Source organism: Rana temporaria, chromosome 9, assembly GCF_905171775.1.
Source record: "Rana temporaria chromosome 9, aRanTem1.1, whole genome shotgun sequence".
In the NCBI taxonomy this organism is placed as follows: domain Eukaryota; kingdom Metazoa; phylum Chordata; class Amphibia; order Anura; family Ranidae; genus Rana; species Rana temporaria.
This window is the reverse complement of record NC_053497.1, coordinates 52329849-52347005: the sequence shown is the minus strand read 5'-3', so window position 1 is coordinate 52347005 and position 17157 is coordinate 52329849. Positions and strand designations below refer to the sequence as shown.

At 40.6% G+C, this 17157-nt stretch overlaps 1 protein-coding gene across 1 annotated transcript in view; it reads right to left on the bottom strand.

Moving 5' to 3' along the window:
* The window catches only part of ATAT1 (alpha tubulin acetyltransferase 1), a 62201-nt gene that overhangs the window by 1953 nt on the left and 43091 nt on the right, over positions 1-17157 (bottom strand). Inside the window, exons 11-12 of the mRNA XM_040323460.1 lie at positions 10490-10587; positions 6657-6693 (exon numbers count right to left, since the gene is read on the bottom strand). Coding sequence (XP_040179394.1) covers positions 6657-6693; positions 10490-10587 — 135 coding nt within the window. The remainder of the gene's footprint in view (positions 1-6656; positions 6694-10489; positions 10588-17157) is intronic.

The following is a 17157-nucleotide window of genomic DNA, read 5'->3' as shown; positions in this document are numbered from 1 at the left end:
TACTTTGTGCGAGTTTAGGTTCCTGTAGGAAATTGTGACTTTATGCTCATTGTGAGGAACTCTCGACCCCTTTTTTTTTTTTTTCCAATCGGTCGTGAAATTACTTATATGACACTTATGGAAAACTCACGCAAAGTCGGATTTCCTGCACAATGACATAATCTACTTGTTTTACTTTTTTGACTTCTGATATCAGTCTTGTATTACTGCAATTTCCGTCTTATATGCATACAACATACTTCTGGAAAGTCTGCGGCGGGGGGCAGATGATTGGTTTGAGTTGCTAGTTTTGTGCTTGGCTATTTTCAACCCCCGAGTAGCGATATTCTTTGTCTGTTTTTCCTTTTAGGATTGGGACAGGAAGGCATTGCTACATTTTGATTGTTGTATTTCTTCTAGTAGGAGAAACCTGGTTGAACTGTTCTATTGGTATTTTTTTAATATCCCCCTCTTTTGATTTGATATATTTCTTTTGTTTCTAATCGAATTAAATCTATCTGCTCACCCCCCTCCCATCCTCTCTACTTTCCTTGTGATTACCTCCCATCCAATTAACCTGTAGCACATCACTTCCCTTTGACAATAAACATGTCTTCACCCACTGGCAATGTGGTCAATTCAAAACACAAAATCAAAATATACTCTATCAACGCTAAGGGTCTCAATATACCCGAAAAAAGATCGAAACTGCTAGTGTTACTTAAAAGATCTAGATCGGATATAATATTTATTCAAGAAACGCACTTTAAAACCGATAATTTTCCCACATTTAAGGATAAGAAATTCTCTCTGGTGATTCATGCTACTAACCCGGAATCCAAGAGTGGTGGTGTCTCCATATTGATTTCAAAACACTGTCCCTTTCAGATCCTGGATACGAAAATTGACAAGGACGGCAGGTACATTTTTATAAAGGGTACACTATATAAGAAACCAATAACCTTGGGAAACATATATGCCCCCAACAGGCTACACGCATCATTCTTTAAAAATGTCCTGGAATCCCTTGAAGCCTTTGCTAATGGCATGATAATATTGGGAGGAGACTTTAACATAGCTCTAAACCCCCTCCTTGATACGTCTTCTGGATCTTCCAAGACCCCATACAAAACTCTAAATTTGGTTAAAAATCTACTTCACAGACTGAATTTGCATGACTCATGGCGCACTTTCAACACCTCTTCAAAAGACTTTACTTACTACTCTCCACCTCACAACACTTATTCCAGGTTGGACTACTTTTTTGTTTCTCAGGGAGACCTAGATTGTTTAAAAAGCACCTCTATAGAGCCTATGGTATTGTCGGATCACAACCCCATCTCTATATGCCTAACATTTGATGACAAACCTTTCCCACATAAATCTTGGAGATTGGATAACTCATTACTAACCGATACAAGCGTAGTTGAAAAAATCGAATCTGTACTTTCTTTTTACTTTCAGGAAAATTCAACACCAGATATAAATCCTCCGACTACATGGCTTGCTCACAAATGTGTAATCAGAGGTGAGTTTATTTCCTTAGCAGCTAAAAGGAATAAGGATAGAAGGGAGATTATCGAGAAGATCACCAACCGAATAGGGACTTTAGAAAGAATTCATAAACAATCCCTAGTCTCGGATGTACTTACTGAACTTACTAATGCCAGGAACGAATTGCTTGAAATTCTAGAAAATAAAATTAGAAGGAATAATGTCTATTCGCAGAAGTTTTTCTACGAATATGGAAACAAAACCGGTAGATTATTGGCCAATTCTTTGAATGCTTCGAATAGAAAGTTTGAAAATATTCATTCTATAATGGATGCAAAGGGTAACAAACTATCTAGTACTACTGATATTGCCAAGCAATTCCAATTATATTATTCTAACTTATATAACTTACAATCTAATGATCCATCTAGTAATTCACAATCGAGGATAGACATGATTACCGGCTTCCTTAAATCCTACTGCCCTAAACCGATAGATCTGGAAGTGGCTAGGAATTTAGATAAGCCATTGGAATTATCCGAAGCCCTAATCGCTCTGAATACACTTAATATAGGAAAGAGTCCTGGACCGGACGGTTTTTCGGTCAACTATTATAAGACTTTTAAGGATACCCTAATTCCCCGTTTTATTTCATCTTTTAACTCTACACCTAATCAATGGCCACCTTCTAATGAACTTCTTGAGGCCCACATAGTAATGATACCCAAACCCAATAAAGACAGGAATCAAGTATCTAATTACAGGCCCATTTCGCTTCTAAATGTAGATATCAAGCTCTATGCGAAAATCTTGGCAAACCGCCTCCTACCCCTTTTAAAAAATTTGATATCATTAGATCAAGTTGGTTTCACCCCGGGGAGAGAAGCTAGGGATAATACCATCAAAACCCTTTGCATCCATAATTGGCTCGTTAAATCAGGATTCCCTGGATTTCTACTTTCCCTCGACGCAGAGAAAGCCTTCGACAGGATTGCTTGGGATTACATGCATGCTGCTCTAAGAGCTTTAGGCCTCCAAGATCGTATGTTACAATTTATCAACCTTCTCTATTCATCACCAACAGCAAAGATCAAAATTAATGGTTGCCTGTCGGAGGCTTTCTCTGTGTCGAATGGGACACGCCAGGGTTGCCCATTGTCACCAATAATTTTTGTATTAATCTTGGAACCCATCTTGTGTAGACTTAGAGCCAACCACGATATTGTGGGTATCACTATAGGAGATAAGCAGTACAAGTTAGCAGCATTTGCTGACGACATACTGCTATTTCTAACAAACCCCATAATTACTCTCCCCAACTTATTGAAGGATTTCTCGATGTTTCGGGATATTTCCAATTTAAAGATAAACTTGACAAAATCCAGAGCCCTTAATATCACGCTTCCCGTTGACGCGGTGACACTTTGTGAACAAAACTTCCCTTTTATATGGGTAGACAAAAATCTGACCTATTTAGGCATTAGTTTATCATCCGATATAAAGGACTTATACATCAATAACTTCTTACCCTTGTTGAATACGGTTAGTTCAGACCTATCAAGATGGGACAAGGGATTATTCTCATGGTTTGGCCGAGCGAACATCCTAAAAATGAACGTTCTTCCTAGATTTTTGTATCTACTCCAGACACTCCCTATTAATGTTCCAGGGTCTTTTTTTAAAACATTTAGAAGGATGTGTCTGAAATTTATATGGGGTGGGAAACAACCACGAATTAGTTGGGACAAATTGGTTACGCCAAAACTTATGGGAGGAATTGGGGTACCGGACTTGCGCAAATATTATTGGGCCAGTCACTTGTCCAGAATAGTGGATTGGCATGTACATATAAGCTCCAAAGATTGGATTGCATTGGAGGAGGTTTCTTGCCTTTCATCTATACCTATAAGACACTTACCTTGGACCATCACCAAAAAAATACCACGTAGCGCCAAAACACATCCCGTGACGGGATCGTCCCTGAAGATATTCAGGTGTCTTTGCAAGACAATCAACCTATCCTCTATTTATGGACCAATCACTCCGGTTACCTTTAATCTTGAAATCCCTCTTACTGATTACGTCATAATGACCTTAGGCAATCCACCCACAGTGACACACAGAGCTGCTGATTTCTTTGAACACCGCTCCCTCATTTCTTTTGAATCCTTCAAATCCATCAATCCAGATAGCATAATGTCCAATCTCGATTTTGACAGAGTCACTGAATTTCTACAAAAATTGGACCACATGAATGGATGGTATAGGCCCAAAACAATGTTTGAATCCGTTTGTCTTAGGGATTCCCCTCAAAAACATCTGATTTCTCTTATGTACACCATTCTCAACTTAAAAATAGACCTTCTAAAAGATGGCACTAACCTAAAATGGGAAAAAGATCTTCAGATTACTATAGAGTCTGATCAATGGACAACCATTTTCAGAAGAATACATAAAGGCACGTTAAATGTTTTAACACAAGAAAACGGATACAAAATCTACTCTAGATGGTATAGAACCCCTTCAATTATACATAAATTCAACCCAGATACATCTCCCTTGTGTTGGAGATGTAACAATGCCCCAGGGACCTTATTACACATATGGTGGGAATGCTCAGCAATTGCCAAATTCTGGAAGGAAGTCCATAGACTGATTACGCATATTACTACTTTTACTCCTGACTTCACTCCAGCACAATACCTGCTACACCTTTCTAGCCTCTCCCACTCGACCTACAAAAACACCATAATTATACACTTAATTAACGCAGCGAGACTATGTATCCCTATCAAATGGAAACAAACTCTCCCGCCATCCATTTCGGAATGGTTGCGCAGAGTTAACCACATTGCCAGCATGGAAGAACTTATACACCAATCAAGGGACTCATCTAAAGCTTACATTGATATGTGGTCATGTTGGTCACACTTTAAGACATCGGCCGAATATCTGAAGTTAACAAAACCCTGAAAATCCAATGTGACACCGATATTGCTTTATACCACTGCAATATGTATACTTCTTATTTCATGGTGTATTATCTTAGACCTGATTTAAATTGCCAATTATTGATTATTGGAATTAGCTATGCACTTTCTTCCCCTACCTATTCTTTTCCTTTCCCCTTCGTGATTCATTTTCATTGTTATGTGCTACAGTGCACAGTTTAGACTACTTTCTGCTTGTCGATTTGAAAATACTTTTATTCTGTCTTATTGATGGTTCTTAGATGCATAAAATGTATATGCTCTCTTCATATGAATGTTTGTATCATTATATCCTGAAAATCTAATAAACACAATTCAAAAAAAAAAAAAAAAAAAAAAAAAAGATGCAAGAGACAAAAGGGACAGCTGGGTGACATGACAGAGGGGAGCTACGAGTCCATCCCTTTTCCTGCAAAATGACAGCTACTGAGGTGAGCTGGGAATCGGTCTCTTCTTTTTCAAAGTGAAACCGACAGAAAGGAGATATAAAGCTGGCCGTATACAGAGTGATTCCCACATCAACACAGTGAGTGTTGATGGGAGAATCTCTCCCGTGGGGCCATTGTGTTCTCCAAGTGGAAGGGTGGGGAAAGCTATCCCTACCGGGAGGACAGTGATTATTGCTATGGACCAAGCAATAATTTCATGTAAAATTTGACAGGCTGGTTGTCCCCAACTTGATCGATTGATGGTTCGAATCTTGTCAGCGCTAGGATTCTGTCTCTTTTTGAAAAAAAAATTATACAGCCCGCTACCCGGAAAATATATATAATTATTTTTTTTTACTTCGGGTTATAAACCATATCCATTTAAAAAAATAAAAATAAAAAAATCGAATTTCGTCATACATTTAGGTAAAAATTTATTCTGCTACATGCCTTTGGTAAACTAAAATCCCAATAAGTGTAAATTGACTGGTTTGCGTGAAAGTTATAGATATATATTAGATTTATTTTTATTTTTAAATTAGTAATGGCAATAATCAGCCACTTATAGCGGGATGACAGGCAATCTGACACCGACACTAATACAGTAATTAGTGCGCATAATATACACTTACACTGTACTTATGACACTGGCTGGGAAGGGGTTAACATTTGTGGCAATCAAAGGGTTAAATGTGTGCCCTACTATATTTACTGTGTGTACTGTATGGCACTTTAACTAAGGGATGTAAAATTGCAATACGCCGCCGTCAGAGGTGAGCTTTTTGTTGGGTCCCAGCCATAAATCATTGTGAACCTGGGCGAGCCCCCTACCCGGAAAAGCGAAATCATGTGTATATACTGTAAGGGGTTAGCTCGGTAGCGGGGTGTGTGTCCCCTTGGATGGGTTCACTACACACTGATTTTTTTTACAGACAGGCAGTCGAAGATGGTTGAAAACAAAGATTTTGGTTTATTCTTCCATCTTGCTGGAAACAAGTGCAAGCATCCAAACAGCATAAACAGAATCAAACATAAAATAAACCCTGGCCACTTGGGGCGTCTATCTTCACCACACAGGAACCTATCTATGGAGTCTGGCACAGCCTAGTGCTGGGCAGACACTGCTGGTCATACAGCAGAAAAACAATAGTCTCTTTTTGATTTTTATCGCACAGAAAAATCAATCACCTCCTCAGAAGACTTTCAGTACTGCTCTCCTTCACTCAGAAAGCCTCAGGATGCAGCAAATCAGTGGCAATCCTCTGGATTACTTATAGAGGCCTTAATTGGCTTATTCTGAACAGCTGAAGTTTTCCAACGCCCTTAGACCTTTTGCAGCCGACGCCTAATAACAATTGGTGTATTGTCTAAACAAGGCAGAAATGTATGTCCCGTCTGTGACAACACCCACAGATTTACCTGACTTCCTGTCACAATACATACACACAAACACACCCGATTATGTGCTGCTGGCCCACGCTATAGCAGCTAACCTACACTACACGGTCGGCAAGTAGTTAAGCTATGTAATACCCATTACAGATTTTCTTATGCCAGGGGATGGGATTATGCAATTAGAACATGGCGATTATATAAGTTTCACACCTCCCATCTTGTTCTTGGACAATCAACATCTGCCTTGACACATTCCACGATGATTGGATTAAGGCAATAGTTACCTCTATGGCTATAAATGTTAATCTAGGTTTCTGAAGAAGCAAGCTGAACTACCTATACCCAACAAACACTTACAAAAAAATCTTACCTTTTATCAGTATCAAAGTGCTTTTCTTTATTATCCTCTGGAGGAAAAAAAAAAAAGAGAACATTTGCACCCATTCAACTTGCTGGTTACAAAGACATTGGTGTTTTCTACAGTTGAACAGTGATGCAATCTACTGTATGTGTAGCATAGGTGTGCGCAGCCTATTGCATTAGGGTGTGCACCCCAAAGCACAAACACACATGCATTTCTCTGCAGCCTCAGATGCACATTACAGTGATCGAATGGAAAGTGCTCTGTGCTAAGCGGCTTCCTGTTCATTCACAAATGGAAGCATAGTAAATAACTTACCATGCTTCAGTTATGAATGGACACAGTGAGTGTGTTCATTTAGAAAAAGAAGGGGTCAGTAAAAGACATTGGATTAGCCCCTTCCCCCATGCTTCGTGAAACATCCCCCACAGCAGCCGGGGGGGGGGGGGGGGGGAGCCAGCAGCACTGCAGTAGGGGGAATAGTCACCACATAGAGTGGTTCACGCCTATGATGTGTAGAGTGATATAATGTAAGATGGCAAAGGTAGAAAAATCAAGAAAGGGTATCTTTATAAAGTTGTGAAAAATACAACTTTAATTGTGGTAAAGTCAACCAGCAAATTATTCAGAAGAAATTTTAAACTCACCAATTTATACAAAATTTCTGGTGAGAGAAACAGAAAAGACTCCATTCACAAACGTAAAACACTAGGATACACATACGCCACTGCAGTGGGTAGAGGAATTCACATTCTTGGGGAATAAGAGTGAGGAATACATTGGATGCCTACCTAGAGGATAACCTAGTATCCCTGATCTCCCAATTTGCTCCAAAATGTCAGACCTGGCACACTCTGCCATGTCACCTGTGGGCATGGTGAATTTGGTTAAGATTTATGTACCGAAATGTCTTTATTTTTTGCCTGTGTCTAAGGCGACTTGTCAGGTTGCATAGTAGTATTACTTCATTTGTATGGGTGGATAAAATCCCTAGATTGGCTCAGCTGACCCTTCAACTGCCCCTTTGTCGGGGGGGGGGGGGGTCTTTCCCTTCTCAACCTGCAATTATACTACTGGGCTGCAGTGCTGGTTACAGTTCTGCCAGTCTACTCAGAACACGGCAGTCACACTTGAGATGGCCTTGCTAGACTCTTACGCAGCCTTGACGAACTTAATCTATAAAAAGGGACCTAGGGCACACCAGCGGGTCACTGGACCTATGCACACTATGCTTCAGGTGTGGGTACAGGCTAGGGGAATTTATAGGACGGAGGGCACTTTCTCACCACCTATCCCTCTATGGGGTAATCCCCAGCTGAGACACTTCACTCAGATCCTGGAGCCTCAACTGTGGGCGACTAAGGGCATTGTGACCTTAAAACATGTTATAAACAAGGGGAAAATCTCCTCCTTTGCTGAACCAAGGGATACATTTGCTCTGCCCCTAGCTATGTCCTTCTGCTATTTTCAGGTTACGCCACGCTCTCCGGACTCAATTCCGAGAACTTATTACTCTGGAGCCTGCTGACATAAAGGTTGTTGGACAAACCCCTATCCTCCTTATATTTTAATTTGTCAGACTCATATGCTCACACCTCTAGTGGGACTTTTGACAGGTGGAAAGCGGATATACCGGAGCTCACCACTGATGACTGGGAGGACTGTAGACTCTTACATAGGGACAAGGATTTCAGCTAGGGACCACTTCATTCAGTTGAAGTTCCTTCATAGGGTACATTATACCCCTCAGGTAGTTCTACCTGTACACATGGTCTGTCCTCTAATAGAACTTTTTTTCATATGGTGTGGCAATGCCCAGCTATCCGCTCGTATTGGAAATCTGTGATTGCAGTTCTGAATGAGCTTTGCGACTGGTCTCTGCAGCTTGACCCATGCCTGGCGCTATTGGGTATTATGGAAGATATTGTAGCTTCTAGACACAAAAAGTTATGTCAATTCTTTACACTTTATTATGCATTTAGGGAGATTCTACATAAATGGAAGCAGCCTAATCCTCCAACGCTCACTTGTTGGGCATCTGTGGTTAATGCAGTTCTACCATTGTACAAGTTAACTTAGAATAAAAACTGTCCCAAGAAGTTTGACAAGGTATGGTCCACCTGGATTGAAGCTCATGGTCCAGCTGAACCTCTGCATGGGCAAATTCTTGTCCCCCCCCCCCAATGATCCTTCCCTCACCATTCACGCCCCCCCCCCCTCCCATTCCAATGCTGTAGAGAATGACTTGACCGCATAGGAGACTCGCTTGTCTGCTTTATATACCTTTTGGGATTGTTCCTATGATGTATTGTGCATCTTAATAACCCTTCTAGGACTAATCTGGATTGTGTAGACCTTTGTCTCCCTGTATTTTTCATATGGGAATTATTTTAATACATTTTTAAAATCTTTGTACTCCCTCATGTATTTTAACAGTATGATTAAAGGCCTATTCACATGACTGCACTGTAGTAACACACCGTAAAGCATGCTACGTGTGTTGGTCCTCTGTGGTGCCATTCATTTTGAATGGTACCCCAATATACCTCCAGAATGTACATGTGCTGGAACACACCTCAGCACACAATGCATGGTGTCCTGTGTGTGCAATGCAGTAACAGTGCTGGCTGCATTTTTATTCTGTGTGTTGTGGAGAACTCCCTTTGATTGGGCTGCCTAAAGCAGTGCACCACAATACACCTTAATGCACAAAAAAACAGGTGCAATGCAATGTAAATGAGTCCTAAGATCCAGCAGGGGACGAAACATGTCAGAGGGGAGTAAGCGGTGGAGTCTTTCTGCAACTTGTTCAATAGACCTGAATAAATTTGTGTGTCAGAGTATCAAAATCTCACAATATTGCATTTTTGATTCTGACATTTCAGGAATAAAATCTCAAGGCCAAAAGATAATTTTCCCTATGAAAGGTTTGTGCATTGAGTTTAAAGAGTAATAAACAGTAAATAAAAAAAAAAGGAGTAACATCAGAAGCTAAAGTGCTGAATAATACGTTTGTATAAATTAGGTGTGAATTTGTTTAGACAAAATAAGTTGAAATTAACCATGGAATTTCTTTATAAAATTAATTTCCATACAACAGAGTTTCTCAACCAGGGTTCTGTGGAATCCGGTTTCTCCGGAGGTTGCTAAGGGTTCCTCGGGCAATAAGCGATTCTGCCTCTCAGATGAGTAGCCATTGACATTCATGATCTTTTTAGCTATCTGTAATGCCTCGTACACACGATCAGTTTTTCCGACAGAAAAATCTTGTTTTTTTTTCCAGCAGGAAAACAGCTCAAATTTGTCTTGCATACACACGGTCACACAAATCTTATCTGAAATTCTGAACGTCAAGAACGTGGAGACATAACACGTACGACGAGCCGAGATCAATGAAGTTTAATAGGCAGTTCGGCTCTTGATTCTGAGCATGCATGTTTTTTTTGGTGTCGTAAATGCATACAGACGACCGCGATTCCCGATAGGAATTTTTTCTGATACGAAAATTGAGATCCTGCTCTCGTTTTCTTGGCAGAAATTCTCACAGAAAAAGTGTAATGGAGCATACACACGGTTGGAATTCCTGACAAAAATCTCACATTGCACTTTTGTAGGGAAAACTGATCGTGTACAAGACATGAGAGGGGAATAGATAGAAGGAGCATTCTTCCCAGGGACCACACACCAACTGTGAGCTGTAAATATATTTATTAGTAGGTTTCCCTAAAGCCAAACAAGTTATTTCAAGGATTCCTCCATTTTAAAAAGGTTTAGAAAAACTGATAAAGTGTAGGCATATCCAAAAAAAAAAAAAAAATGAAAGCTAAAACATTTGCACATACCTGCGGGGGGAGCTCTACGGAGAAGGGGAGGAGAGGTAGAGGTGTAGCGGCTGTAACAATTTCTTTGAGCCAGGAGTCCGCGGGAGAGGTTCGTATCACTAAGAGATAAAGCGACAGGGGCAGAGAAGGAAAGAAGGTTTGGGCAACAGGGGATCATGCATGGAAGGATGAACATGATGAAGGGTGAAGATGAAGGATAAGCATAGATGGAGATAAAAGTGCAGTGATGTGAAATGCGTGGCAGGCAGAGAGGAAAGAATGAGGAAAGAAATGACAAATGGTGACATCGGCCTCCACAAAGTCTCTACGCAAGTCATCCTAAAGCAAACAAAGTGTAACACCAATTTTGTTATAAACGGATACAACTAAAAGAATATTAAGCAATTTAGTGAAATTAACAATCACCTTTTTTGAAGAGCTATACTGCAGATGTAATTTTATTTTGCTCAGACATACACTGGAACTAAAGTGTAAATAAAATTGTGAGTAAGCAGGATTTTTATTTCAGAAGTTTTATGTTTCTTCTGCTACAAAATAAACATACCTACCTACCTCCCTGTTTGCAGTCTTCTTTAAAATGTGCACTGAACTGTGCATGCTCAGGAGTTACATCATACTGCGCAGGCCAATCAAGGAGGAAGAAATCAGTGGGATGATGTAGTCTCCAGCGTTGGACCTCACAGATGTCCGATTGGGGGTATTTTCTGTATGTCTAGACGCAAGGATCCTTAAACTACGGCCCTACAGCTGTTGCGGAACTACACATCCCATGAGGCATTGCAAAACTGACATTCACAGACATGACTAGGCATGATGGGAGTTGTAGTCCCTAAACAACTTGAGGGCAATATTTTTCAAATTTTATCATGTTACAACCAAAATATATTATATATATATATATATATTTTTTTTTTTTTTTTTTTAGATATTATGTGATAGACCAACACAAAGTGGAAGATAATAGTGAAGTAGATAGAAAATTATAGATGGTTTTGATTTTGTTTAGGTCTTATATATATATATATATATATATATATATATATATATATATTTGCAGAAAATTCCCGGCACCGATGTCTACAGCACATGCACCGTAGACATCGGGCGCAGGCACACTGAGCATGCCGCCTCCTATGGCGATCATGCCGTTAGTGACAGCACCCGCGCGCAGGAATGACGTCATTGCTGCTCCGGCCAGTCACAGTTGACGATGGATGCACAAATAGGATCAGTCGTCAGCAGTTCTCATCATCTGCTCCGCATGCTACGTAGACTCATCCCCTTTATCCCGAAAGAGGACACGGCAGTAGTGGTTGGAACAATCATCAACGACTCGACTATGCAAACTCCCTCTACTTAGGACTACCAAAATACCAGATGGCACGTCTACAAGTCGTCCAGAACACGGGAGCCAGACTGGTAACAGGTAAAAAGCCGTGGGAATCAGTCTCCCCGGCCTTGAGATCCCTCCACTGGCTGTCCGTACAAGACAGGGTGACATTCAAGACGCTTTGCCTCACCCAAAAATGTACACAGGGAAAAGCTCCTCAATACTTAAGTGAGAAAATAAAACCGTACGTCACCAAGCGCATGCTCCGGTCAACCAACCAAAACCTTCTCCAAATTCCTAAATCCCGATACAAATCGAAAGGAGAACGAAGATTTTCGGTCCAAGGACCACGGCTCTGGAATGCTCTACCCACAACCATCCGCTTGGAAGAAAACCATTGGGCATTTAGGAAAAAGCTAAAGACCCACCTCTTCTGAAAGACCTGTACAACTCTGGATGCCAAGCGCCTTGAGGCGATTAAGTTCGCATTTGCTGCGCTATACAAGTTACTCACTCACTCACAGCGCCGACGCAGAGAAACCCCAAAGTCACGTCGGGTATCATGGTGGCGACGGAGGAGGTTACCCAGGACCGCTGCGTGGGCTTCGATCTCAGGTAATTCATAATGAGCTAGTATGCTATGCATACTAGCTCATTATGCCTTTCTCTTGCAGAGTTTTTTTTTTTAGGAAATGTTTAAGAGGGTTTAGTTCCTCTAAGTATCTATTTGTGTAAAAATATTTCAGGATTTATTTTGTATTATAGATAACCATGTTTTGACATTTTTTTCCCCTGAAGAAAAGAAAGCTATAATGTACCAATTCTTGAAACGCGTTGGACTGTTTCTCTGCATTTAAGCTGCATGTGTTTGTTCCACATGGTTACATGCATTCCAATTGCGAGCTGTCATTGTCTGCAGCCTACCTGTATGAAATACATATAACCATGTAGAACAATGACAATCACCTCTTTGTATGCAATACGGTTTTGAATCAACTTTATATTTTGAATATACAGTAACACCTTGGTTTGAGTGTAACTTGGTTTGAGAGCGTTTGGAAGACAAGCAACATTTTTCAATACATTTTTACTTGATATAAGAGTAGCGTCATGTCACAACAGAGTATAAAATAGAAGAGAGGCACCTCCAAGTGTAGCAATATGGTTACATTTAATGAAGAGAGTTTTCATTTGTTTTACTGGGAGGACGCAGATCCCGGAAGGCAGAGCACCACTGAATGGTTGCTGGTTAGTACTGGAGCAGTGTGACTCCATTTATAGGTTGCTGCTGAAGCAGACAGGGTGGGTGGGAGCTGGAGCGGATAGAATAGGCGAGATGCAGAAGAAAGAGTGATAGCGACTGAGCAGACAGCATCAATAATATCAAAAAGTTATTTTTAGCCTAAAATTGTTCTAGATTCACTGTAACCACACAGGACATTCTGACAGGCATGCTTGCAGAGGGGGTGGTAAAAACAGCTCTCTGTTTCAGCTGTACAAAGGGAACACCCACAAATAAGACCTAATGCAGGGGAGGAGCTGAAGGCAGGAAAAACAGCCAGAAAGATGAATTACTGAAGAATTGTTCAGTGCTTCATTTAACAAAGATAAGTATTAAAACATGAATCAACTGGCCTGCAGTTAAAGCAGTATTAAACCAAAAAGCAAACATTTATTATATTGCAACTTACCAGTTCCAGTCTGATGCTTTTCAAAGAAACAAGCTCTCTTTCAAAAGTTACATGGACTAGACAAACTATTTAACACTGACAGGGGTGCTTACAATGTTGAGCTTTAATTCATGTAAAACCTTTATCCCAGAGAGAAACATTAACCCTGCGGCGTTTCCCAGTGGCGTCAGAGGGGGGCGGGGTCACCTGCACACTTAACCGGGTGGCCCCGCCCTCAGCTATACGACATAGGATATGATTTGTAGTAGTAATAAATATATAGGTTTATATTTATATCAAAAAGATGCTGGCATGCCCCGACCTGTTGTCTTTTTTTGAGTAGGTTATGTATTATCTTTGGAAAAAAATAATAAAAAAATATTTAAAAACCAGATAGAGCTTCTAATCCATTCCCTATTGTATTGAAATATCCAAAAACTAAAAAAAAAGGATTAGGCAGCAGTTCAGCTCTAAAGGTCTTTGGGTCTCTAGTTGTAAGATTTTCTCATATTAAAGCAGTGCTTTGACAAGGCAATTTCTCAGTTTTTAAGGAAAACACTGTATAAAAGGTGACAAAAATGAACCAACAGCCAATAATGGAGTTATGATAGCAATGTTAAAATCACTGACCAATACACAAAAAATATTCAACATTCTGCATCTTTATTAAACGTATCAGTCAACATCCCTCAACCCTCCTCCAAAAACTGAAATTTAAAGTCATACCTGTCACATACAATTAATGCAGTATAGTCTTGTGAGTGTAGCCATTCTTTGAATAGAGATATTGTTTAACCATTTACTCCAATTGTTGTAAAAATAAAAGGAGAGAAGAGGAACAGAAGTGCGTTTCCGATATCGAATAGACCTCATAATTTTTCTCAGTAAAATTTTCCTCTTAACCTAATTTTTGTTTATTTTAATAATGTTTCTGTTTAATGACATGTACTTGCATTAAATGGGTTGTAAAAGGTTTGTTTTTTATTTTCTAAATGGGTTCCTTTAACCACTTGACCTCCGGACCATATTGCTGGTCAAAGACCAGAGCACTTTTTGCGATTCGGACTGCGACGCTTTAACTGACAATTGCGCGGTCGTGCGACGTGGCTCCCAAACAAAAATGGCGTCATTTTTTTCCCACAAATAGAGCTTTCTTTTGGTGGTATTTGATCACCTCTGCGGTTTTTATTTTTTGCGCTATAAACAAAAATAGAGCGACAATTTTGAAAAAAAATAATATTTTTTACCTTTTGCTGTAATAAATATCCCCCAAAAATATATAAAAAAACATTTTTTTTCCTTAGTTTAGGCCGATACGTATTCTTCTACATATTTTTCGTAAAAAAAAAAACGCAATAAGCGTTTGATTGGTTTGCGCAAAAGTTATAGCGTTTACAAAATAGGGGGTATTTTTATGGCATTTTTATTAATATATTTTTTTTACTAGTAATGGCGGCGATCAGCGATTTTTTTTCGGTACTGCGACATTATGGCGGACACTTCGGACACTTTTGACACATTTTTGGGACCATTGGCATTTTTATAGCGATCAGTGCTATAAAAATGCATTGGATTACTATAAAAATGCCACTGGCAGTGAAGGGGTTAACACTAGGGGGCGGGGAAGGGGTTAAGTATGTCCCTGGGTGTTATCTTACTGTGGGGGGGGGGGGGTGGCCTCACTAGGGAAAACACTGATCCTCTGTTCATACATTGTATGAACAGAAGATCAGCATGTCCCCTGCTGACAGGACCGAGAGCTGTGTGTTTACACACACAGCTCCCGGTCCCCGCTCTGTAACAAGCAATCGCGGGTGCCCGGCGGCGATCGAGCCCGCCGGGCACACGCACGGGATTCAGGGGCGAGCGGGGGGCGCGCGCGCGCCTCCGGGGGCGCTCAAGCGCCCCTAGTGGCCGCTCGAAGAGCGGACGTATCGCTACGGGCTCTTGCCCAGGAGAGCCGACCTGCCGCCGTATAATGACGGTGGCTGGTCGGCTAGTGGTTAAGCTAGTGCATTGTTGGTTCACTTACCTTTTCCTTCGATTTCCCTTCTAAATGTTTATTTTTTCTTGTCTGAATTTCTCACTTCCTGTTCCTCCTCAGTAAGCTTGCCCCCATCATCCGAGCCGTTCTGGCTGGGGGTTAGTCAGCGTGCTCACCCCCTCCCTTGGGACTACATCGCCACAACGTCTCCCCACAAGGATGTAGTCCCAAGTGAGGGGGCAAGCACGCTGACTAACCCCCAGCCAGAAAAGATTGGATGATGGGGGGAAAGCTTACTTAGGAGAAACAGGAAGTGAGAAATTCAGTTAAAGAAAAAAAAACATTTAGAAGGGAAATTGAAAGATAAGGCAAGTGAACCAACAATGCACTAGCTTAAAGGAACCTATTTAGAAAAGAAAAAAAAATGAACATTTACAACCCCTTTAAGGAGAGGGGAGGGGGTCAGCTGTAAGCAGTCATCTCAGATCTTCAACAAGCAGTGTAAACCTCAAGTGGGTTCCCTTTACTATACACTGTGGACCTAATCACAGTCAGGGAGACATTTCCTGATCTCTGCAGGCGAGCATCGGGACAATGCAGACTTCCTGGCGGGCTCTACACGTGGACTGTGCGAACACGCCGGAGCTCATCCCTAAACATTACATTAATACAATATTTTCTCTATAGAGGTTTTAAATGTAAAGTTTTAATTTCTTTGAGTAGATTCATTTTTTTCTATCTTTTGCAAACCACGTTAAGAAAGCTTCAGTGTAATCAGTGAAATCAATATTATTTTGATCTGTTGTTGCAGGGCCCTTTAATGGCAAGGGGCCCATAGGCCCATGCCTAGTCTGCCTATATGGTACTCCGCACTGTTTTCAAGGGACTGTGGGTATCCCTTCTCCCTGGATGGTGATACAAGGAGCTTTGCCTTAATCCCACCCGGGTGGGTGAAGAAGAATTTTCTTTAGAACAGATTTTCACAATGCAACTTGCTGCAGATTGTACGACAGGTATACTTTAAAACAAGTCTCTTGATCAGTCAAAATGTGCAAGTTTATCATCTCAAACATTTAGGATCACTACTTGTAGTACAGTATAAAAATGGGTCTAAACAATTCTAAAGAAAAATTAACAAAAAAAAACAAAAACACATTCATATGGCTAAAAGGACAAAAATCAATGAGCTATTACTTGTCTCTGGTGGTAAAATATGTAGACATCAAAGCCCTTTGTGTTGGCAGATGCTGGTGTGGTAAACAAGAACCGGAATTGCAGCGCCAATATGAAATTAAATGAAAACATTGATTTCACAGCTGATACTGTGAAAAATGTCAGTCCTTCTAATGATATTGAATTTCTAATAGAAACATAAGTGACAGATACTTATATTTCTGGGTGACTCTTGCAGTGAGTTTTCTGGCCACCCGTTATCGCCATTGTTTTAGTAGGAAATACCACCAATACTGCTGGATGCATTTGTTTTATATTACAGAGAATATCACCCAACTACAGAGAATATCACCCAACTAATTAAATTTGAAATACTAACAATAACTTACAAAGCCTTCCACAACTCTGCCCCCAGCTACATCAGTAGACCTCCTGTTCGCTCCCTCATCACCTCCTCCCATACTCGCCTCCAGGACTCTGAGCCTCTCCCATCCTTTGGAATTCCCTACCC